Source organism: Heteronotia binoei, chromosome 1, assembly GCF_032191835.1.
Source record: "Heteronotia binoei isolate CCM8104 ecotype False Entrance Well chromosome 1, APGP_CSIRO_Hbin_v1, whole genome shotgun sequence".
In the NCBI taxonomy this organism is placed as follows: Eukaryota; Metazoa; Chordata; class Lepidosauria; order Squamata; family Gekkonidae; genus Heteronotia; species Heteronotia binoei.
This window is the reverse complement of record NC_083223.1, coordinates 112,049,123-112,068,597: the sequence shown is the minus strand read 5'-3', so window position 1 is coordinate 112,068,597 and position 19,475 is coordinate 112,049,123. Positions and strand designations below refer to the sequence as shown.

The window sequence follows — 19,475 nt, the reverse complement described above, 5'->3', positions numbered from 1 at the left end:
TTTCCCATCATTATTCAACTCAAATTAAGATATCTGGATCCAGTCACTCCAGCTGAAATCATGACTGTGATTATTATATTGCTTGCTGTTTTATACAGTATTGTATCACAGAATCATAGAGTTGGAAAGGCCCTCCAGGGTCATCTAGTCCACCCCCTGCAGAATGCAGGAAATTCACAAGAATCTCCCCCCACACTCCCAGTGACCCCTGCTCCAAGTTCAGTTTTAAAGTTGTTTTAAATCTTGTTATATATATATGTATTAATGTACACATTTTATCCATCTTCTTGTGATCTACTCTGAGCCCATCTATGGGGACAGCGGAATACAAATCGAAATAAATAAATTGTATGGCAGACATTACAAGCAATGACTGAAGAAAAGATTGGATTTATATCCTACCCTTCACTCAAAGTCTCAGAGCAGCTTACAATCTGCTTTCCTTTCCTCTTCCTGCAAGAGACACCCTGTGAGGTAGGTGGAGCTGAGAGCTCTTTTGAGAACTGCTCTTCAGAAAGTGGATCTTTCAAGAACTATGACTGACCCAAGGTCATTCAGCAGGTGGATGTCGAGGAGTGGGGAATCAAACATGGTTCTCCCAGACTAGAGTCCACACATTTAACCACTACACCAAACTGACTGGATTGGTATGCCAGCTGACTATCACAGTCAAATATCCAACAAAGCAAAAAATGTCACTGTGCAAGTAGTTGTTCCCCTTCTGTTCTTGAATAGAGTGCAATGAAGAAATCCTGGTTAGAAAACAACTCCAGATACTTGTAACAGACTAATGCCCAAATTAATCCAGAGTTTGCCCCCTCAAACATGATTCTAATCTTGAATTAACTCTGATGTAGAATTTGTTTTTTTGAGAGGAGAGGAACTAACTCTAAGCAATCCATGTGCCTCTCTTCATATGCTACAGGTAGCTAGAGTTCATTTCCAGGCAAGATTACATCACAGCATTCCTAATAAATTGGAAGGAACAGAGCAGCTACTTGCTCAGTAAGAAGTCTGTCGGATAAAGTAATCATTCTTTCAAGTAGAGTCATTTCAGAGATAGAATGCCAAGCATTAAATAAAGACCTCTCCCTTGTACCAACTCCAATCTATTGTCCATTTCAAACTTGTGTTGATATCTGTAAAAAGTTTTTTGGTTCTGTTACTATTGAAAAATCTGATACTAGATGGCGTTGCCTCCAGTTCTGTCTGATGCATTACAAAGTCTTAAGTTTGGCTAAATAATTTTTATAAAAATGGTTGTTGGTTGTAAAAATGGTTGTAAAAAAGTTCTAAGTTAATTCAGGATCCTTAAAGGTTTGCTATGCTACAAGCTGTAAATTAACTCAGGATCTTTGTAAAACAATAGTTTCATTCCAGTGTACTCCCAAATTTATTGAACATACCTGTTAGGTTTCATAAACTGGGCTCCCTTGGATTCTTTGTCTGGCCCTTTCAAGAGAAGCTCAGGGCAAATAGAAGTGTTGAGCCAGATCCATTGGAGACAAGAGCACAGCCAATTGAAATAATTTAGTGAGTATACACAGGAGTATCTTGAATTAGACTCAAGAAAATATGTATTTAAAATATTGTTTGAAATACTGTTTAATTATTTTTTTAATGGCATGCCAGCCCCTTTGGTGAGCTGCCTGAAGAAGGAAACTCCAAAAAGAGGACAGAAGCACAGTCCGTTTGCAGCCACACCTGTTTTGGGAAGCAGTCATATCCATTTTGGAATTTCTTGGATTTTGTGTAGCTCTGCAAACAAAGAGAGAACATTGTACAATTTTCTGTAGAAGCAAATTTTTGGAATACCACTGAATATTGTTTAGTATAAAAATTGTTTTGGTACTATATGCATTAGTAAAAACCCTCACGGAGTGTTCTATATTTATTTGCCTATTTATACCCATGAACTCTCTATCTTGACAGTAACTAGACCAAGCTGATAAAAATTTCAGCTTAACCATAGTTAAGTTTGCTATCTGATGTAGCCAAATAAGTAGCATTCAGAGCAACATTTAAAATACAAAACTTTTAAAATAGTTGATGTTCCTCTGCTTTTTTTTTCTGTTTCAATGCCTTGTTGTTGTTGTTGTTTGGAAGCTGTATATGGATCCTAGAATTCCATGATAAAAGGCGAGAACAATTTCGTGAGTTATTTTCATTTTATAGAAGCCTCACCTAACACTGATAAATGCATTCTATTTTTCAAGGTCTTTCCTGGAAACAAATATGATTGTTACAAAAGCAAATTAGTTAAGTAGCAATCCTGTTGATTAAAATATTTATTTGTTAATCTAACATAACACTGTATGAATACTTGATTTGTCAACTGGCCAACATGAAGCAGTGCCTGGAAAGGCTGGCATAAGATCCTGAAAACACAGCACTTTGCACAGGATTATTACAAGCACTGGAGAGTGGCAGAGAAGCGTTGATCAGGAGTGACATACAAAGGTATTAAATAAACTGCACAGAGCGCAGCACTATGATAACAAGGAAGTCCACCACCCCACATGTAAACTCTCATCCATACCACTCCTCACTACCCCAAAATCCCCAGAAAGGAATACAGTGGTAGCAAGTGCCTTCAAGTCACAGCTAATTTACGACAATTCCATAGGTTTTTTAAGGCAAGACAAACTGTCACGACTCAGGGGTGTCTTATCAATTGCTGCCACCACTCTGGGTCAAAGATCTCCCTTGAGAAGGCCCAGAATACCCTCCCAAGTCCTTCCAGGTCTCCCTTAGCTTAGGTCAAATAATAGGTATGAAGACCGGGCAGAGTGAACAACAACAAAAAGGTTTATTAAAAGGTCAATGCAAGTAACAAAGCAAGGTGCATAAAACAGTAAAAGGGTGAAGGAAAGATAAATGCCCTAACACATCTGAGCTTACTGTCCCTACTGTCTTAGTCAGACCTAGCCTACTCACCCTTCCTCACAGAGGGTCTCTTCCTGGCAGAAGCTCCTCCTCAGCTCTGCCTCCTAAGGAAAGAACACACACTTCCTGGGCTTGGCCTTTATATATTCTCTTCCTAGGCCCCACCCCTCTCTGGGCCTGTTTCCCTCCAAACCCCTCACTACCCAATCAGAGGGGATCCTGGGAGATGTAGGCTTTTCCCAGTAACTCCTAAGCAGGCTTCCCTGGGGCCTGCAGGCCTCGCTAGGCCCAGGATCATGACACAAAGATGGTTTGCCATTACCTGCACTTCCTGATGGTCTCCCATGTCCCATCCAATTACTAATTAGGGCTGATGCTGCTTAGCATCAGAGATGTGATGTGATTGGGCTAGTCTGGGACATCCAGGTCAGAGCAGGAAAGAGTATTCTGAACATTTATGTTCAAAAATAGCATCAACAAGTCATATAAACCCAGATTCTGGGAACTGTGCCCTGCAAAGTGATATATACTGATGTCCAAAGTTTGATTTTAGTACTAAGTAGTGCCTCAAGAGAAATTAAAACTGCGAGCACTGCACCTGATAATAAGCTTTTATGGCATACTTGGTCTGGTCCGACAAAGTGACGTTTATGTCAGATCCAACCCTCATCAACACCTCTAGTTTTAAATCTTTTCCGCTCCAACCCAATCCATCTTGAGAAGCATCCTATTTCTTCTACATCTTAATACTTGCTGGGAATTAAGATAGCCCCAGGAACCTGGTACTGTGTGAGACTGTGGGATGCCAATTATGTGTGAAGCTGCATTTCCCCTAAGTCGCAGTGCAGGAGCCTTGAAGGCCATCATCTGGTTCCATTTCACTCCCTTCAGCACAGATTTTTTCTTATTCTCAACAAACCCTCCTGGACTTCATTCATTTGGACTCAGTTCCTTCTTCTCTTCCTTCCTTTCTGTTTAGAATAGTAACTTTTGCTTAGGTTAGAGTTCAGTAGAAGTTAGGAGTTACAGCACTCTGTTACTGTGTTGTGCGTGCGCTCATCTCAATTTTAGGCTGTACACTTATCCCCTATGCTATCAGTTTTCTCAATAAACATTCAACTTTAAAACTTTGCCTGTTTATTTCCAAGAATCTCCACATTTATATGAAACATTGCCCAACTCTAGGACACTAGTATACATCCAATAGAAGGTCCCAATAATACTTACTCAAGAACCATGTGTGAGAGTGTGCTTGACACTTAAGGGGATGCTTGTATAGTCAAGAAGCATTCACATGTAGGCCATTTAGGTAACAGTCCAGAAACCATGCTTTGGACCAGGGTACATTCTATCCCGTCTTCAGAGTCTGGGGGGTATGTTATTCAGAGTGGTCTAAAACTTATTTAGGGGACACAAAAGGGATGTGGCTACTCCAGTTATCACGTAAGGAAACCTTAGCAATTTTTTTAAAGGAACATTGCTGGATCACCTGAGTGTAAAGCCCTTGACTAAGACACATTCTGAGCATTTTATAGGGCACACTCCCAAGACTCTGATTCTGGGTGCCAAAAGCTTATTTTTGAAAGAGTCTGCCTCCAATAGTTTAATATTCATTTCTCCTGGGGTTACCCCATTTTGAAGTAGTTATCACAATAATCAGTCTTTGGACCACGCAACAGTATACGTCAAGTTGCAGGGGGGTAAATCCCTGAAGTTGAAGGATGTAGGAATTGTGATGGTGCAAAGTTTGGACAGGGGGAGCTTTTTAAAAATAACAATCAATATTGGTTAGATTTACAAATGAGCAACTAGAAACTGCAGATAAGGAACTGAGAACCAGCATCAGCTTAGTCCATAAAGATTTATACGAAGTTCCCAAAGGGAAGAATCTGCTACTGCAGAAATGATTTTGCACGCTTCATTAGAAAACTATCATATCAAGAAAAATATGGTGCCCTCTAAATTCAAATTAGGCCTAAATCATCTTTATAGCAAGCTGTGCTTACTAGAAAGCCAAAAACAAATACAAAAATATCCACTGTGTATATGTGTCTGCTGCAATAGGTATTGAGCATGCCCAGAGATGGCTCAAAAAAAATGGAAAAAGTAAGGACAAACTATTTTAAATATCAGGAACAATTTTTGCCAACATCTAGATGATGGTAAACATTTGAATCATTCCTTAATGGCTACAAAGGTAGTGTGTATGTGAGTGCCATACATTTAATTTCTCACTAAATAGTCTTCAAAATGGTGCTTACAAATTGAACCTATGAACTAGATTAATGAACATATACCTAGACCTAGAGTTTATGCATCTATCCTGGTTTGTCAGAAATGAAGCATAAACCCAAAAGCTGCTTAAATTTTTTCATGGACAGCAAGGAGGTCTATGCTGTTTTCCAAATGTAAAGATGTCTAAGCATTGCAGAGGACACTTACTGTCTAACTTTTGATATGAAACATCAAACTTTGCAAAGAAGTAGCTGCAAAGAGAAACAACAGAACAAAGGGCCGTGTCTTGGTTCAGCATTAAATGTATGAAGCACTTAATGCAGACAAACCAGAATTCTTTAGTATTGTCCGGGGGAGCTATCCCTTCTTTCAATAGAGGAACTGGTACTGGTAAGAGACATGGAGGTAAGGTCAGTAAATGACATATTAACAAAGTCTCTTGCCTACAGCTGAAAACTGTAAACACCTCAACTAATTAGCTGATGGAGATCCTCTCTGCCAAGTCCAACACACAAAAGTTAGAGAAAAAACAAAATGTCTGGATGAAAAGCTGTGATGAAGCAGTGACTCAACTTATTTTCTCAGAATAATGCTTGCTTATGGATCCAACCCTCCAACCTCAGATTATGACACTATTTCTTTCTCTTTGCTTTTTTTTGTCAGTATTGATCCACACCTCAGTAAGAAAACAACATCCCTGGTTAGCCAAACAAACAAGAAAAAGGCAGTTTATTCTAAGAAAACACATCAAGTCAGCAACATTAATTTTTCACATGTAACTCTAATCTTAAAAAGTAAAATTTAATTTTTTATCTATATTCTGTACAATGCAATATACAGATTATACATTTTTCAGTGTAAATGCTGCACCTAACGTTATAAAACAATATACTAAAATCTGAAAACAGGAAGGTAGGTGTGAGTGGGGAGAGATCTTTTAACCTGGTTTCTCTTTGCAATGAAATCAATCAAAACAGTACACAATGCCCTCCCAATGAGTGAGGATCTCTCCCAACTGTTACTAGATAGGCAAAGAAAGAAGAAGAAGATGACATTGGATTTATATTCCGCCCTCCACTCAAGAGTCTCAGAGCGGCTCACAATCTCCTTTATCTCCCTCCCCCACAACAGACACCTTGTGAGGTGAGTGGGGCTGAGAGGACTCTCACAGCAGCTGCCCTTTCAAGGACAACCTCTGCCAGAGCTATGGCTGACCCAAGGCCATGCCAGCAGGTGCAAGTGGAGGAGTGGGGAATCAAACCTGGTTCTCCCAGATAAGAGTCTGCACACTTAACCACTACACCAAACTGGCTCTCTGCCAGACTAACAAAATCAGATATGATCTAAGGTGAAGAGTGAAACACAATAAGCAGATTCAATAAGAAAGTTGTTGGAGTAATTGGCTTTGGTAATTTAATCAAGAAGCTCAATACTAATTCAGCAATTTCATGTTTAACTAATTTTATTTATAGTCCGCCTTTCTTACAGAGACTCAATGAGGACTACATATCGTTGGATTACCCTCTGAAGTACTTTGGAAGAATATTGATGGGGGGAAATTTTATGCTGATAAAACACATTAAAGATTATGCTGATAAAACACATTAAAGACTATGTGAACATGTCAGAAAATTAAGAGTTTCTTATTCAGGATTCAAAACTTATTCTGGGAAGACTCAGAATAAGTGGGTTTTAGACCAAGTCAAGTCTGAAATCTTCCTAGAAGCTAAAATGACTAAACGGATGCTATTGTACTTAGGTCACATTATGAGAAGACAAGAGTCACTCAAAAAGACATTAATGCTAGAAAAATTGAAGGCAGTAGGAAAAGAAGAAAGCAAGATGGCCCTCAGTGTGCAAGATCTAAGCAAGGCTGTTCATGATAAGATACTTTGGAGGTCATTAATTCACAGGGTCTTATGAGTCAGAAGTGATTTGACAGAACTTAACACACACACATTCTAAATTCACTGTATATTAAAAAATTCCAGCCTTTGATGCATTCACAGCTTTGTTGCATTAAACAAAGGAGAGATGTCTTTTTGATACTTTCTTCAGCATTCTTGGTCACATCTGTTCATTGGTGTTACAGCTTTTCTTTTACCAGTACTGGTAATTAACATTTTATTGAAGTTTTCCAATACAAAAAACAAACAAGATTGCAAAGGAACAAGGATGTAAATAACATTGCAGTGCAGTAAATAATACTGACCATAGCTTAGTAAGAAGTATATATAAACAAGCTGTAAACCGTATTGGACAAGAACATAACAGCCACATTATGTATAAAAAAGAAATTAAAAGATAGGAAACCTAGCAAGCAGTTTAACATCAAGTTATGTAAGATGCCATAATCAATCAATTATGGAATTTAAAACCTAAACCTAATTTAAAGAATATCAGTGCAAAGAGTAAAGTATGCTATTACTATACTATAAACTATTACTATTACTATAAAGTGTACCTTCTGCAACAGTAGTATGCATGATCTGTATGGGTACCGTAAACCTGCTGAAGATTTCACAGTTAAAATTATTTGAAGTTTGCACCTACGAAGTATAAAGCTTTGAACATTAGACTTAGCTGTTTTAAGACAGACCACTGGTCCATCAAGTGCAGTTTAATTTACTTTGAATTACTAATTCTCAAAGCAATTCTTCTTAACACCTAAATCCTTTAACTAGAGATGCCAGGTTTGAACCTGGAATCTTCTTCATGCAAAGCTTTTTCTCTATCGCTGAACTTCTGACCATTCCTTAAAATACAACTAAAGCCAAGTATATAAAATAAAGCACTGAGCCAAAAGAATATTTGTGGTTATTTTATTTTAAAAATTTGCAATAATAGGTAAAAATAGAAAACCTAGCCCCCCAGGCTTAAAAATTGTTCCTACTTTCAAGTTCCCGTAAAACATTTGCATTTTAAAATCCTAAATTAACTTCATACAAACTCTGGAAAGAAAAAAAAAAGCTTTACAGAATGAATTAACAGAGAATCACTAAAGAAAGAACGAAATGTCTTCCAGACAGTCATGGGACACTCATTCAAGCTCAAATAATCATTTCATATCCAGATGGGGAGGAGACAAGAGTGAAAGAAATGAGGGTGCGGTTTCCAAGTTTTATGCCCCAGAAATCTCTCAGTTCTTTTCAGAGAGGGTAAAAGGTTTGTCTTTCCTACTGCCAGTCTGCAAGGCCACAGACATTTACTACCACCTGCTTCAATCCAGCATGTGACTAACACATACTTTCAAGTATGATCCTTGCAGGGTGATGTCATGCAAAACATTTTCCCTGCTCCCTGGCCAAGTGCTTCCCTTTACTGAGCACATGGCCGAAGTGTGAAGGGACTGCTACAACTGTGTGTCAGAACAGACTAAAGAGTCAACTGTTTCCTTCCCACCCATTAGACTCACCTGGCATAATCTTTCCACTTTTCATCTACAATATTATGTACTTCATTCTATGTAAGATCAAAGTAGACACTACTTATGAAAAGTTAAGGAATCAGCTAACAAATGCTTATACAGACAGTGACCTTTCTTTTTACAAATAAATCCATACAGTTGTTCACACCCAGTAAAATAAATATTTGTTCCGGTCTTTGCATGGCTGGGATCTGTGAACTCAACTATGCAAAAGATTATGTGGGTCACTTTGCTCTGTAAACACCATATTATAGAGCTGCTGACACTACACAGTGTCAGCAGCTCTATAATATAAATTCTCCAGTAGCTGAACCTATACAAGAATCTCTATAACCTCCATCCAATCCAACTCAATTTTTAAGACGAGGACTTCAATTGTTAACTATCATATTGATCCCACTTCAATGGAACTATTGAACATTCTGAAGGAAAATGTTTGAGGGGTACTTAGCTGTGATCAATATCTTTGCCCATGCTATGCAGAATTCTGCTATGACATTTAGCATGAAAAAGCCTCCAAAGTACCTATCTGAAATCTAAAAGGAAGTTCCCAATTGAGTTGCTGAAAACACTACCATCTATGGTCTCCCACATAATGCAAAGACTTTTTACTTATTCTCTCTCCATACCTCTCTCATGAACAGCACCAGGTGCACCTCCACGCTTGTCCTTGATCAAAAGACATTCACAAAGGTACAAACCACCTTCAGCAGACAACAATGGAAAGCAACAGTTCCTGCTTCTCTTCCCTCCACATACACACTGAACCATCTTGTAAAGAGAATATTTTTATTCCATTTCCTGTATCTTCCTTAAAACAGGTTGTTTGCAAAAGCCCTCAACTTAAAAACCAGGCCTGGCCTTTATTAGACAGAAGGTGCTTCCTAGCTGTATAGGCAAATCTCTTCATCGCTACTTAATTTATACCTCACCTTAATCTTCAGTGGGGATGCAAAGCAGCTTACTTAGTTTTCCTCTCCATTTTAATTTTATAACAACCCTGTGAGGTAGTTTAGGCTGAGAATGTGTGACTGGCTCAAGGTCACCCAGTGAGCTTTCATGGCAGAGTAGGGATTTGAAACTGGGTCTCCCTAGTTCAATACTCCAAGTAGACTGGCTCTCCATATTAGTCTTAGTAGTTCATACTCCTCAGTTATTTCTCCTCAGCATCAAGATGTACAGCAATGCATGTGAAACACTATGAATATTACAGTATGCTATTCAAATGTTCAGCACTATATATGATAAGCAACAGAATGAACATGAATGAAATAACAAGGCCATAATATAACTCAAAGTTTTGTAGTTACTTTGGCCTCTATGGCATTTGGATAGACAGAAGTGGGAAACTGTATTCAAGAAAAGAAGGAAGTGTATCATGATTAGATACTATCAGTTAGTTCACATTCCAGCAGACTTGAAAGACCTGAATTTGCTCTCAAACTTTAAAATGCAAAACTTGAAGAGAAAAAAAAAGCATCTACAGTTGAAACAGAAATATTTAGCCTGAGAACTGATCACAGAACAAGGTGGCAGATGAAAAGACCTGGGAGAAACAAGTCTGAATCCACAGTCTGCCATGGAAGCTTACTGGGTGACCTTGGCCAGCCATACAAATACGCAGTCTCCCTCCTTCACATGGTGGTGGTGGTTGTGATGAAAAAAATGGAGAGGAGAGCCATGCTGTAAGCCACTTTAGGTTCCCACTGGAGAGATAAACAGGGTATAAATATCTAAAACAAGTGAGCTGCAAATATGTAAGACCAAAGCTCCTTGGCCATAACACAATCAAGCAGTCCTACAAGCCACAGATCCCCTAAGTACTACATGGACCACAAGTATACATACATATCTTAGCTCCAAAGTGGTGAAAATGAGGGGCCAATGTGTCCTTTGAACAAAATACCTGACTTCAACATCAAGGTCTGGATCAAGACTCATTTTAGATTCAACTAGACATGACAGCATCTCTGTGTTGGATATGACCATTTTATGCCCGGAATTTTAAAAAGCGCCATGAATCTTGCAAGCTTACTTGACAGCACCCCAGCTGGCAGAGACCCAAGCAATCTCCCCCAGTTGAGGAGACTAGGAAACAGTGCAGGGTGAGGGATACAGGTGCCCTGGTAGCACCAGAACTGAGGGGCAGGGGCCCATCATGTCCAGTTGAACCCTTATCAAGGGCTTCCCATGTGTTCTTGGGCAGGACACTCTTTTTCAGCCTTTTCCACTACAATGGTAAACAGTGAGCTACCTCACAGGGTTACTGTGCACATAACCAGGATCGCAAGTCACTTTATCCATTAGACGTTCCATATAAATTACAAATAATAATCAGAAGAATGCTATAGTAGCTATTTACCTTGGGATGTGTAGCAGACCTTACCGGAAGCAGATAGCACTATTTACGGACGGTAGGCTGTATTCCTAAGTAGGGCTCAGATTTTATATTTATACTGGGAAAATGAATACTTTATATAAGATATACTTACTTTACCAACTATGATCCTCCAGCTGTCTAATAGGCATTTCAGAGAATAATGCTCCCTTTCAAGCTTCTCAAATAAACAGAAGTATCTGCCTACTTGTGACTCAGCCTACTTGTGAGCAGATGCCGAGTTTGCCTTTTGAAGCAGTTTATGGGAGCATCCGTGGTCAAGAAATCTAATATATTATCTCTGTACTGATTTCTGCCCTCCCCAACAGTACAAAGGGCTCTGATGTGGACACACAATGTACCTTGCAAACAAAAAGGGAAACAACAGCAGGTGAACTCTTTATGCAGGCATATATTGAGAAATGTTTTTTAAGCCAAGAATTGCAGCCAGCCATATGTTGTTCACCAGAATGTGCACATTGGGTTAGCAATGGTTTTGATAATTTGATAAGAAAAAAATGAAAAGCCTGCCTATACACACACAATTAGTTACTATTTGCTATTTCCTACAATACAGTAGTAGTAGACAGAAGGCAATTTCTTTCTGAATAGATGTGTCATCAGCTCACTGTATGCCTCAATTCAGATATATCAGTTGATATTAGATCAATACAAGTACCTAAAAGCACTTCTGCAGGGGGCCACTTCCCTTTCACCTCCGTGTCCCTCCCACACTCTTTCCACATTTCTTCCTCTTGGCAGCCCTCACAGCCTCTCCTTATTCCCTGTCTCCTTCTCATTCATCTACCTTTTATCTGCCCCACAACCTTTAGCTATACTTTTCTCCCCAACAGGGATCCTATGTTGCTTACAACATTATCTCCTTCTCCAATGTATACTCAGAATAACTAGAGATAGATCAAGATGGGTAGTCTGTGAGATAGGTTAGGGATGAGACTGGCTCACTGGGTCATGCAGCAAGCTTCCATGACAGATTCGGGATGCAACCTGGGTTTCCCATACCCTAGTTTGACATTCTAGCTACTGTAAAACACTGGTGTTCATGAAGTGGCTGCTAATGAATAGCAGTGACCCTTTGGTCCTGGGTTAATCATGTAAGTCACAGACTACTGAGTTGCCAGGTGGCTGCTGCCACACCTGGCTCCAATGAATCCTCCTTCAAAGGCCAAAACAGCCATGGAAAAGCCTTTGTAAATCTACCCTCTCATCCTTTCTTTTAAAGACAAAAATCAAGGCTTGAAAGATAGCAATACTGTTGTGGTTACACAGTGCCACTGAGATTCTTAAAGCTACAGGTGCTGCTTCTATTATTTGGGGAGTTTTAATGCACAAATGCATTTTCCCCCTTTTCTGCAAACCTGGGGCTTTGCTCAGGTTTTCAGAAAGATCTAGCCTGTCTGTCCATTGTTTCAATCTCTGGATTTATGTATCCATACATGGGGCCATGTTAAGAATTAGATATACTAACATTCCCTCACTGAACAGACATTTGGGTTGGAGGCAGCAATTGTGCTTTTTTTTTTTTTTATCTTGGGAGGTGGGGAGATACACAATAGGTACCTTTCCCCTGCCCCAAGCCTTGAGGAATGTAGATTAAATATTTACCTTGAAGTAAGCTTCAAGTGGGGACTGGCAAACACACAAGGAACAGAACTGAGATAGAAAGACTACAAAATGGAACAAAATAGAACAAGGTTGGTGCATTTTAGTTGACACATTAAAAAAGAGGACATTTTAACTTGGGAAGCAGAACAGGAAGAGACTTAAGGAGAATATACTTATGCACAGGCCTCGGATTCAGAGGGAGCTCACAGGAGCACAGCTCCTGAACCTTTCTGAGAGTTCCTCCTCCTTCTGAGAGTTCCACCTCTTTGTCCGTTGAACAGTAGGTGCAGCTGCATAACAATCCCTGGATATGCTCCACCACCTATTTTTCTATAAAACGACCCCTGCTTATACACATTTAAAATGCTCAACACCTACCTACAAGAAAGAAAAGGGAGAGATAGGGAGTAGGAAACTTAGTGGTCTCTTAGTGAGATGTCACAGCTCAGACCTGGAAGCCACGTCCTCTACCCTGTCTCTCAGGTAGGTAAAAAGTAAGCAAAGGCCTCGTGCACGTGTTCAGAATCCTAACACTGAAAACAGGTTTCTGAGTTCGTTTTTCCTGAGCTAAATGGAGACCCGCGGAAGAGAAAATTTTTAAAGAGACACTAAAATTTGCCTGAGAACCACTCGAGGAGGACGAGCAAGCTTCAACGGAGGGGGGGGAGAGAACGAAAGGGCACAGAGCTTGAGAAAGAGGGCGCGTCTTTCCTCTCCAAGCTCTGGGAAGCCACAACAAGCAAAGGGTGGAGAATGAGGAGAATTGTATTTACTTGGGAGCTGAGGTAGCGCTTCAGGCAGTCCTCGCAGACAGGCTTCTTGCAGCAAGGCAGGGGTTTGAGGGGTTTCTCCTCCAAACACACGCGGCAGGTCAGCACCAGCAAGGACCCAAAATCCCCCGAGATCAGCCCGGAAAAGGGCTCGGGCAGAAGGTACAAGTCTACCTCGATGCTGCCGCCTCCCCCTTTCCCACCTCCACGCAGAGAGGGCTGCGGAATGGCTGTGGAGCGGGGCTTTCCTCCTTCCCCGTCTGGCGGCAGAGGAGACTCAGGCGGCGGCTCGGGCCTCCAGTCGCTCTCCACGCAGTAGACGGTACAACAGACGGGCCTCAAGGAGAGCCGGCGGCTATTGCTGCTCTGGTCTTCCGAGCCAGGACCTTCCTCCAAGGGAGCCCCGACACCGTCCTCCGTCTCCCGGCCTTGCGCTTCAGCAGGCGGCGGGGGAGGCGCTCCGGCGTCCTCCTCTGGCTGTGGCCTGGATGCCCTTCCGCTTTGCACTGGCGGCTGTTGCGGAGCTCCCGTGGTCGGCAAAGAAGGCTCAGTGGCGGCGATGTCTGGCTCCGGCGGGGCGGTCTCCCTGCTGAGCTGCTCCCCCATGCCCGCCGCCACTGCAGCCACCCTCGCCGCGACTGCTTCCCATCCAGCCGCGCGACGCAGCCGCCGCCGCGACTCCCCCACCACCGAGTAGCCTTCCAGGAGCCGCAGGGGCTACTGAGGATCAAGCGACTAGCGTCCGCTCGCCGTTTCGCCAGCCCTTTGCTCGGAGTGCCCCGCCTCCCTCCGGACCGACTAGTCGAGTTCCAAGAGGACTGGCCCCTCCCCACGCCGCTCAGCACTACCTGCCCCCTCACGCGCCTGACTGACGGCCGTCTTCCTCCCAAGCTGAGAAAGACCCTCCCTCCCTTTTCCGGGCCTCCCCTTGTCTTCTTCGTTTCTTTTGCCTTAGAATTGGTTGTTTTTATGATACTTTATAAAAGTTCATACAATATGCTCCTTTTAAAAAAAATAAATAAAATAAAATTAGTAATTTTTTTTTTTGCCTCTGCATTCACAGGTCTAAGCATTTTTACTGGCATCAGACAGTTAGCGATTACTTGCAACTGGACTACTACCTTCATTGTCTCCTTTCTTCGGCTTCTCATGTTTCTTTCTCGAACGTCCATTCAGTCTTATGCATGGATAGGGAATAACTGGTCGTTTGTATATTTTTTATACCTTGCTTTTGAACCCAGAGGTTTTATCGATCAGAATTCTCATGAAGTCTCTGTGCTCAGAGAGGTGAATTGCGGCTGGTGTGGCAAGCTGTTTAGAAAGCTCGTCTTGAAGACAGCAAGCAGTTCAGGGATGCAGACTGGTAAAATATGTATTTGGTATTAATGAAATAGTAAGGGTCAAGGGATATATTGATTTCTGCCAATAAAGCAAAAAAGCAAGTGCTTTTGGTTACCAGTCATCTTTGCATGGCCCTGATCCGGATAGCCCAGGCTAGCCTGAGATCATCAGATCTTGGAAGCTAAGCAATGTCAGCCCTGACTAGTATTTGGATGGGAGACCACCACAAAATACCAGGGTCATGATGGCAAAGGCAAACTACCTCTGAATGTCTCTTGCCTTGGAAACCCATTTGTTGTGAGAGCCGGATCTGACATAAATGAGACCTTGTTGGGCCAGGCCATGTCAAACCAGGCCTTGTGTATTATTAACATTATCATCATCTGTTTATTTATATTCCGCCCGTTCCCCATAGGGGCTCAGAGTGAAGCACAACATGAATAATAAAATCACAATAAAATCTCTCGGCTTGGCTTCGCGAACGAAGATTTAAGAAGGGTGCAATAGTCCACGTCTGCTGCAGGCTCGCTGGTGGCTGACAAGACCAATGCGGGACAGGCAGGTCCGGCCACAGTGGCTGCAGGGAAAAGTCTGATTCAGGGTTGGTGCTGTAGCAGTGCGATTCTTCCTCAATCTCCTTGTGTCCTCAAGACCAGCTATGCGTGCGTTCTCAAAAGAAGAGAGCCTGGTGGATGGTGTGCCTCCATGCTTTGCGATCTGAGGCTAGGTCAGACCACTGGTGATGGTTGATGCGACAGGTGCCAAGGGATTTCTTCAAGGAGTCCTTGTACCTCTTCTTTGGTGCCCCTCTATTTCGATGGCCGGTGGAGAGTTCGCCATACAGGGCAATCTTGGGAAGGCGGTGGTTTTCCATCCTAGAAATATGCCCTGCCCAGCGCAGCTGCGTCTTCAACAGCAGTGCCTCGATGCTGGTAACCTCCGCCCACTTGAGAACTTCAGTGTTGGTCACAAAGTCACTCCAGTGGATGTTGAGGATGGTGCGAAGGCAGCGCTGATGAAAGCGCTCAAGGAGTCGCAGGTGATGACGGTATAAAACCCACGATTCGGAGCCGTAGATGAGGGTTGTCATCACAACTGCTTTGTAAACATTGATCTTTGTGTCTTTTTTCAGATGCTTGTTGCTCCACACTCTTTTGTGCAGTCGGCCAAAGGCACGGTTTGCCTTTGCCAGCCTGTTGTCAATCTCCTTGTCGATCTTAGCATCTGAGGAGATGATGCACCCCAGGTAGCTGAACTGCTGGACTGTCTTCAGAGCTGATTCACCCACAGTGATGCAGGGAGGGTGATAATCTTCCTGGGGTGCAGGCTGGTGGAGAACTTCTGTCTTCTTCAGACTAACTTCTAGGCCGAATAGCTTGGCAGCCTCTGCAAAGCAGGACGTCATATGCTGCAGAGCTGATACCGAGTGGGAGACGAGTGCAGAGTCATCAGCAAACAGTAGCTCTCGGATGAGTTTTTCCATTGTCTTGGAGTGGGCCTTTAGTCGCCTCAGGTTGAACAGGCTGCCATCAGTGCGATAGCGGATGTAGACACCATCGTCATCATCTAGATCTACTGCGGCTCTTTGAAGCATCATGCTAAAGAAGATCGTAAAGAGAGTTGGCGCGAGAACGCAGCCTTGCTTTACACCTGTGCCTATTGGGAAGGTCTCCGAGAGGTCGTTGCAGTGTCTGACTTGGCCTCGCTGGTCTTCGTGTAGCTGGATGATCATGCTGAGGAACCTTGGGGGACATCCTAAACGTTCCAAGATTTGCCACAGGCCTTTCCTGCTAACGGTATCGAAAGCTTTGGTATGGTCGACAAAAGTCACATACAGAGCCTTGTTCTGTTCCCTGCATTTCTCTTGGAGCTGCCTGAGAACAAATACCATGTCGGTGGTGCTCCTGTTAGCTCTGAAGCCGCACTGGCTCTCTGGGAGGAGTTCTTCTGCGGCGGGCACCAGTCTGTTCAGGAGTATTCTGGCAAGGATTTTGCCTGCGATGGAGAGCAGGGTTATCCCCCGGTAGTTGGAGCAGTCTGACTTTTCCCCTTTGTTCTTGTATAGGGTGATGATGATTGCATCGCGAAAGTCCTGTGGTGATTTGCCTTGTTCCCAGCAGGTGACAAGTACTTTGTGAAGTGAGCTATGTAGTACTGTGCCCCCATGCTTCCAGATCTCTGGTGGAATTCCATCAACTCCTGCTGCCTTGCCAATTTTCAGTTGCTTGATGGCTTTAACAGTCTCTTCTAGAGTGGGGATCTCATCCAACTCTGTTTTCACTGGTTGAAGTGGGGTGAGGTGAATTGCTGAATCTTGAACTACGCGGTTGGCACTGAAGAGAACCTGAAAATACTCCGACCACCGGTTCAATATGGATGCCTTGACTGTGAGGAGCACTTGGCCGTCTGCACTACGCAAGGGACTCTGAGTCTGATATGATGGACCATATACTGCCTTCAGGGCTTCATAGAACCCTCTTAAATCACCAGTGTCTGCAACAAAAATAAAATCAACATAACAATAAAACAGCATAACAGTAAAACCTATTTAAGATTAGGTAGCAGACTTTATAAAGGACACAGACAAACACAAATACTTGGGTTTTTTTTTTTAAAAGACCCCTTAAAACATGCTTAAAATGATAGCACTTGTTGGTATTAAAGGTGCTTTCTTTGTATCTCTCCCATGGGATCCAGGGAACTTCCTCCCCAAGCGAGGAGCCTCAGCCAATGGAGAAAATAGAGGTTTTGCTCCATAGCTCCTGTGCAATTGAGCAAGCCTTGCAAAGCCAACTGTTATGCAGAAGGAAGAAGACAACAGCCAGTTGCTTGGGGCCTGATAGGAGCCCTCTGGGGGCCTGATTCGGCCCCCGGGCCACATGTTTGACACCCGTGCCCTATGGAATTGCCATAAATCAGTTTCTACTAATCAGCACACTGCGGTTTCCAGTTTACCTAATTCCCAGGTGGGGGCAGGCAATCCCCCGGTTTGGAGGCCCTCCCCCCTCTCCAGGGTCATCAGAAAGTGGGTGGGGGGAATGTCTGCTGGACACTCCATTATTCCCTATGGAGACCAATTTCTACAAAACTATACGAAACCTTCCTGCTCTTTCCTGTTACATAGGACTCTTTCAAACGGTCTTTATAAACTCTTTTAGCAGCTGATTGTTAATGGAATTTTTGTGTCAATTTGTGCTCTGTTTTCAAAGTGGTTGGTTGTGGGTTTTTTTTTTTTTTTGACAAATCTTCTGTTTTCAAGTCTTCTTCATACTTTGAATCTCTGGTGTTTGAAATGTCTATGGCACTTTTCAAAGTGCCACTTTCCCCACTTTGCCTTTTTAACTATGCATTCTTTTCCATATTTTTTAGCGTTCTAACTTTTGCCCTATAACACTAGACCAATATAGCAATTCTCTGCTATATTGCCAACATTCAGATTTGTAATAGCCAGAGCGCTTCAGATATGGCTCATTAACAGATTTAAATACACTGTATGAAACCTTCCTCCCTGTGTTGCTTACTTGGAATCAAGCCAATAATGAATAACAACCAATATAAATGACAATGTGAGTCTGCTGGTTACTTTTAACAGTTATGGCACATAAGGTTGCCAGCTCTGGGTTGGAAAATACCTGGAGATTTTGCGTCTTGAACCTGGGCATGGAGGGCTTTTGGGAGGGGCAGGACCTTATAGTGGTATAATGCCATCAATTCCACCCTTCCAAACAGCTGCTTTCTCCAGGAGAACTGAACTCTTGCCTAGTGATCAGTTCTAATTCTGAGGGCTCTCCAGGCCTCACCTGCAGGTTGTCAGCCCTATATGACAGTCAGGCACTGATTGATTAGAACTAAAAAAAAAAAAATCAGCCCCAAAGATTCCATCATAAAAGATGATAAAACTGCTCCTGCTGGCAGCAGAGGCCTCAATAATGGGTCAGCTTCAGATTCCCAGTAATAGACATTATTGACCCATTTAAAGACACAGGTCTCTGGTTGTGCTGTTGGCTGATAGTTGAGATGGACAGTTTCAGCTCCTTATTCTGCAGAGGAAAGTGGTTTACTTCAATCATTTTGCAGAAGAACTTCCTTCTATATGTATACTACCCTCTGAGTTTACAAAAAACAGTCAGCTGTTACAACAAGGGAGAAGAAATCCTTAGATTTGCAAGAATGTTTAAAGACATGTCTTTCTGGTGGTGCTAGGATATCCCCCCTCCCAAGCACACCACCCATTACCCAAACAGGAAGCTTCATAGTCAAATGAGCATTTGAACATTCTTTAGAATTGGTCATTTAAGATAGAAGTCACTTGTGAGGGAGAGTACATTCTTAAATGTAGTTAGATACAAATAAAGGGTTTTTTTAAATAATTATTAAGAAATTATATTTGTGTAATAGTAAAAGAAGATGGTTCTGTGTGCACAGGAGTATTAACTGAATTCCCCAGGAGAGGCAGGCACTGGACAGCCTCTGAACAGGAAGAAACAGGGAAGGGTCTAGATCTGCAGGGGGAAATTGCCATATGCCTGTCTTTATTACATTTCAGGATTTATTTATCCAGTATCATTGTTGTGCAACTGGAAGAGCCACGAGAAGAGCAGGCAGTTATAATAAGAACTGTTGTGCAATAAATGCTTTTCTTTGTAAAAGATGCATGTTGGATATCTTAGACTGGCAATATTTTGGCTTAATTTGTTTGTATTTTATCATTTTTAATTTAATTGTCGTCTGCCTTTCTCATTGAGACTCAAGGTGGATTAAACAATGTGAGTCAATGCAATCAATAGGATGGAAAATCCAATAAGCAGTGTAA

General features: G+C 42.2%; 1 protein-coding gene across 2 annotated transcripts in view; it reads right to left on the bottom strand.

Moving 5' to 3' along the window:
• Nucleotides 1-14,040, bottom strand: part of RNF217 (ring finger protein 217) — a 68,189-nt gene extending 54,149 nt beyond the window's left edge. The window contains exon 1 of one of the 2 annotated variants that reach the window (XM_060238820.1): nt 13,325-14,040. In XM_060238820.1, the coding sequence (XP_060094803.1) occupies nt 13,325-13,927 (603 nt within the window). In that variant the 5' untranslated portion in view covers nt 13,928-14,040. The remainder of the gene's footprint in view (nt 1-13,324) is intronic. The other variant, XM_060238815.1, reaches the window with a different exon arrangement.
• Between the last annotated feature and the right edge of the window lie 5,435 nt (nt 14,041-19,475).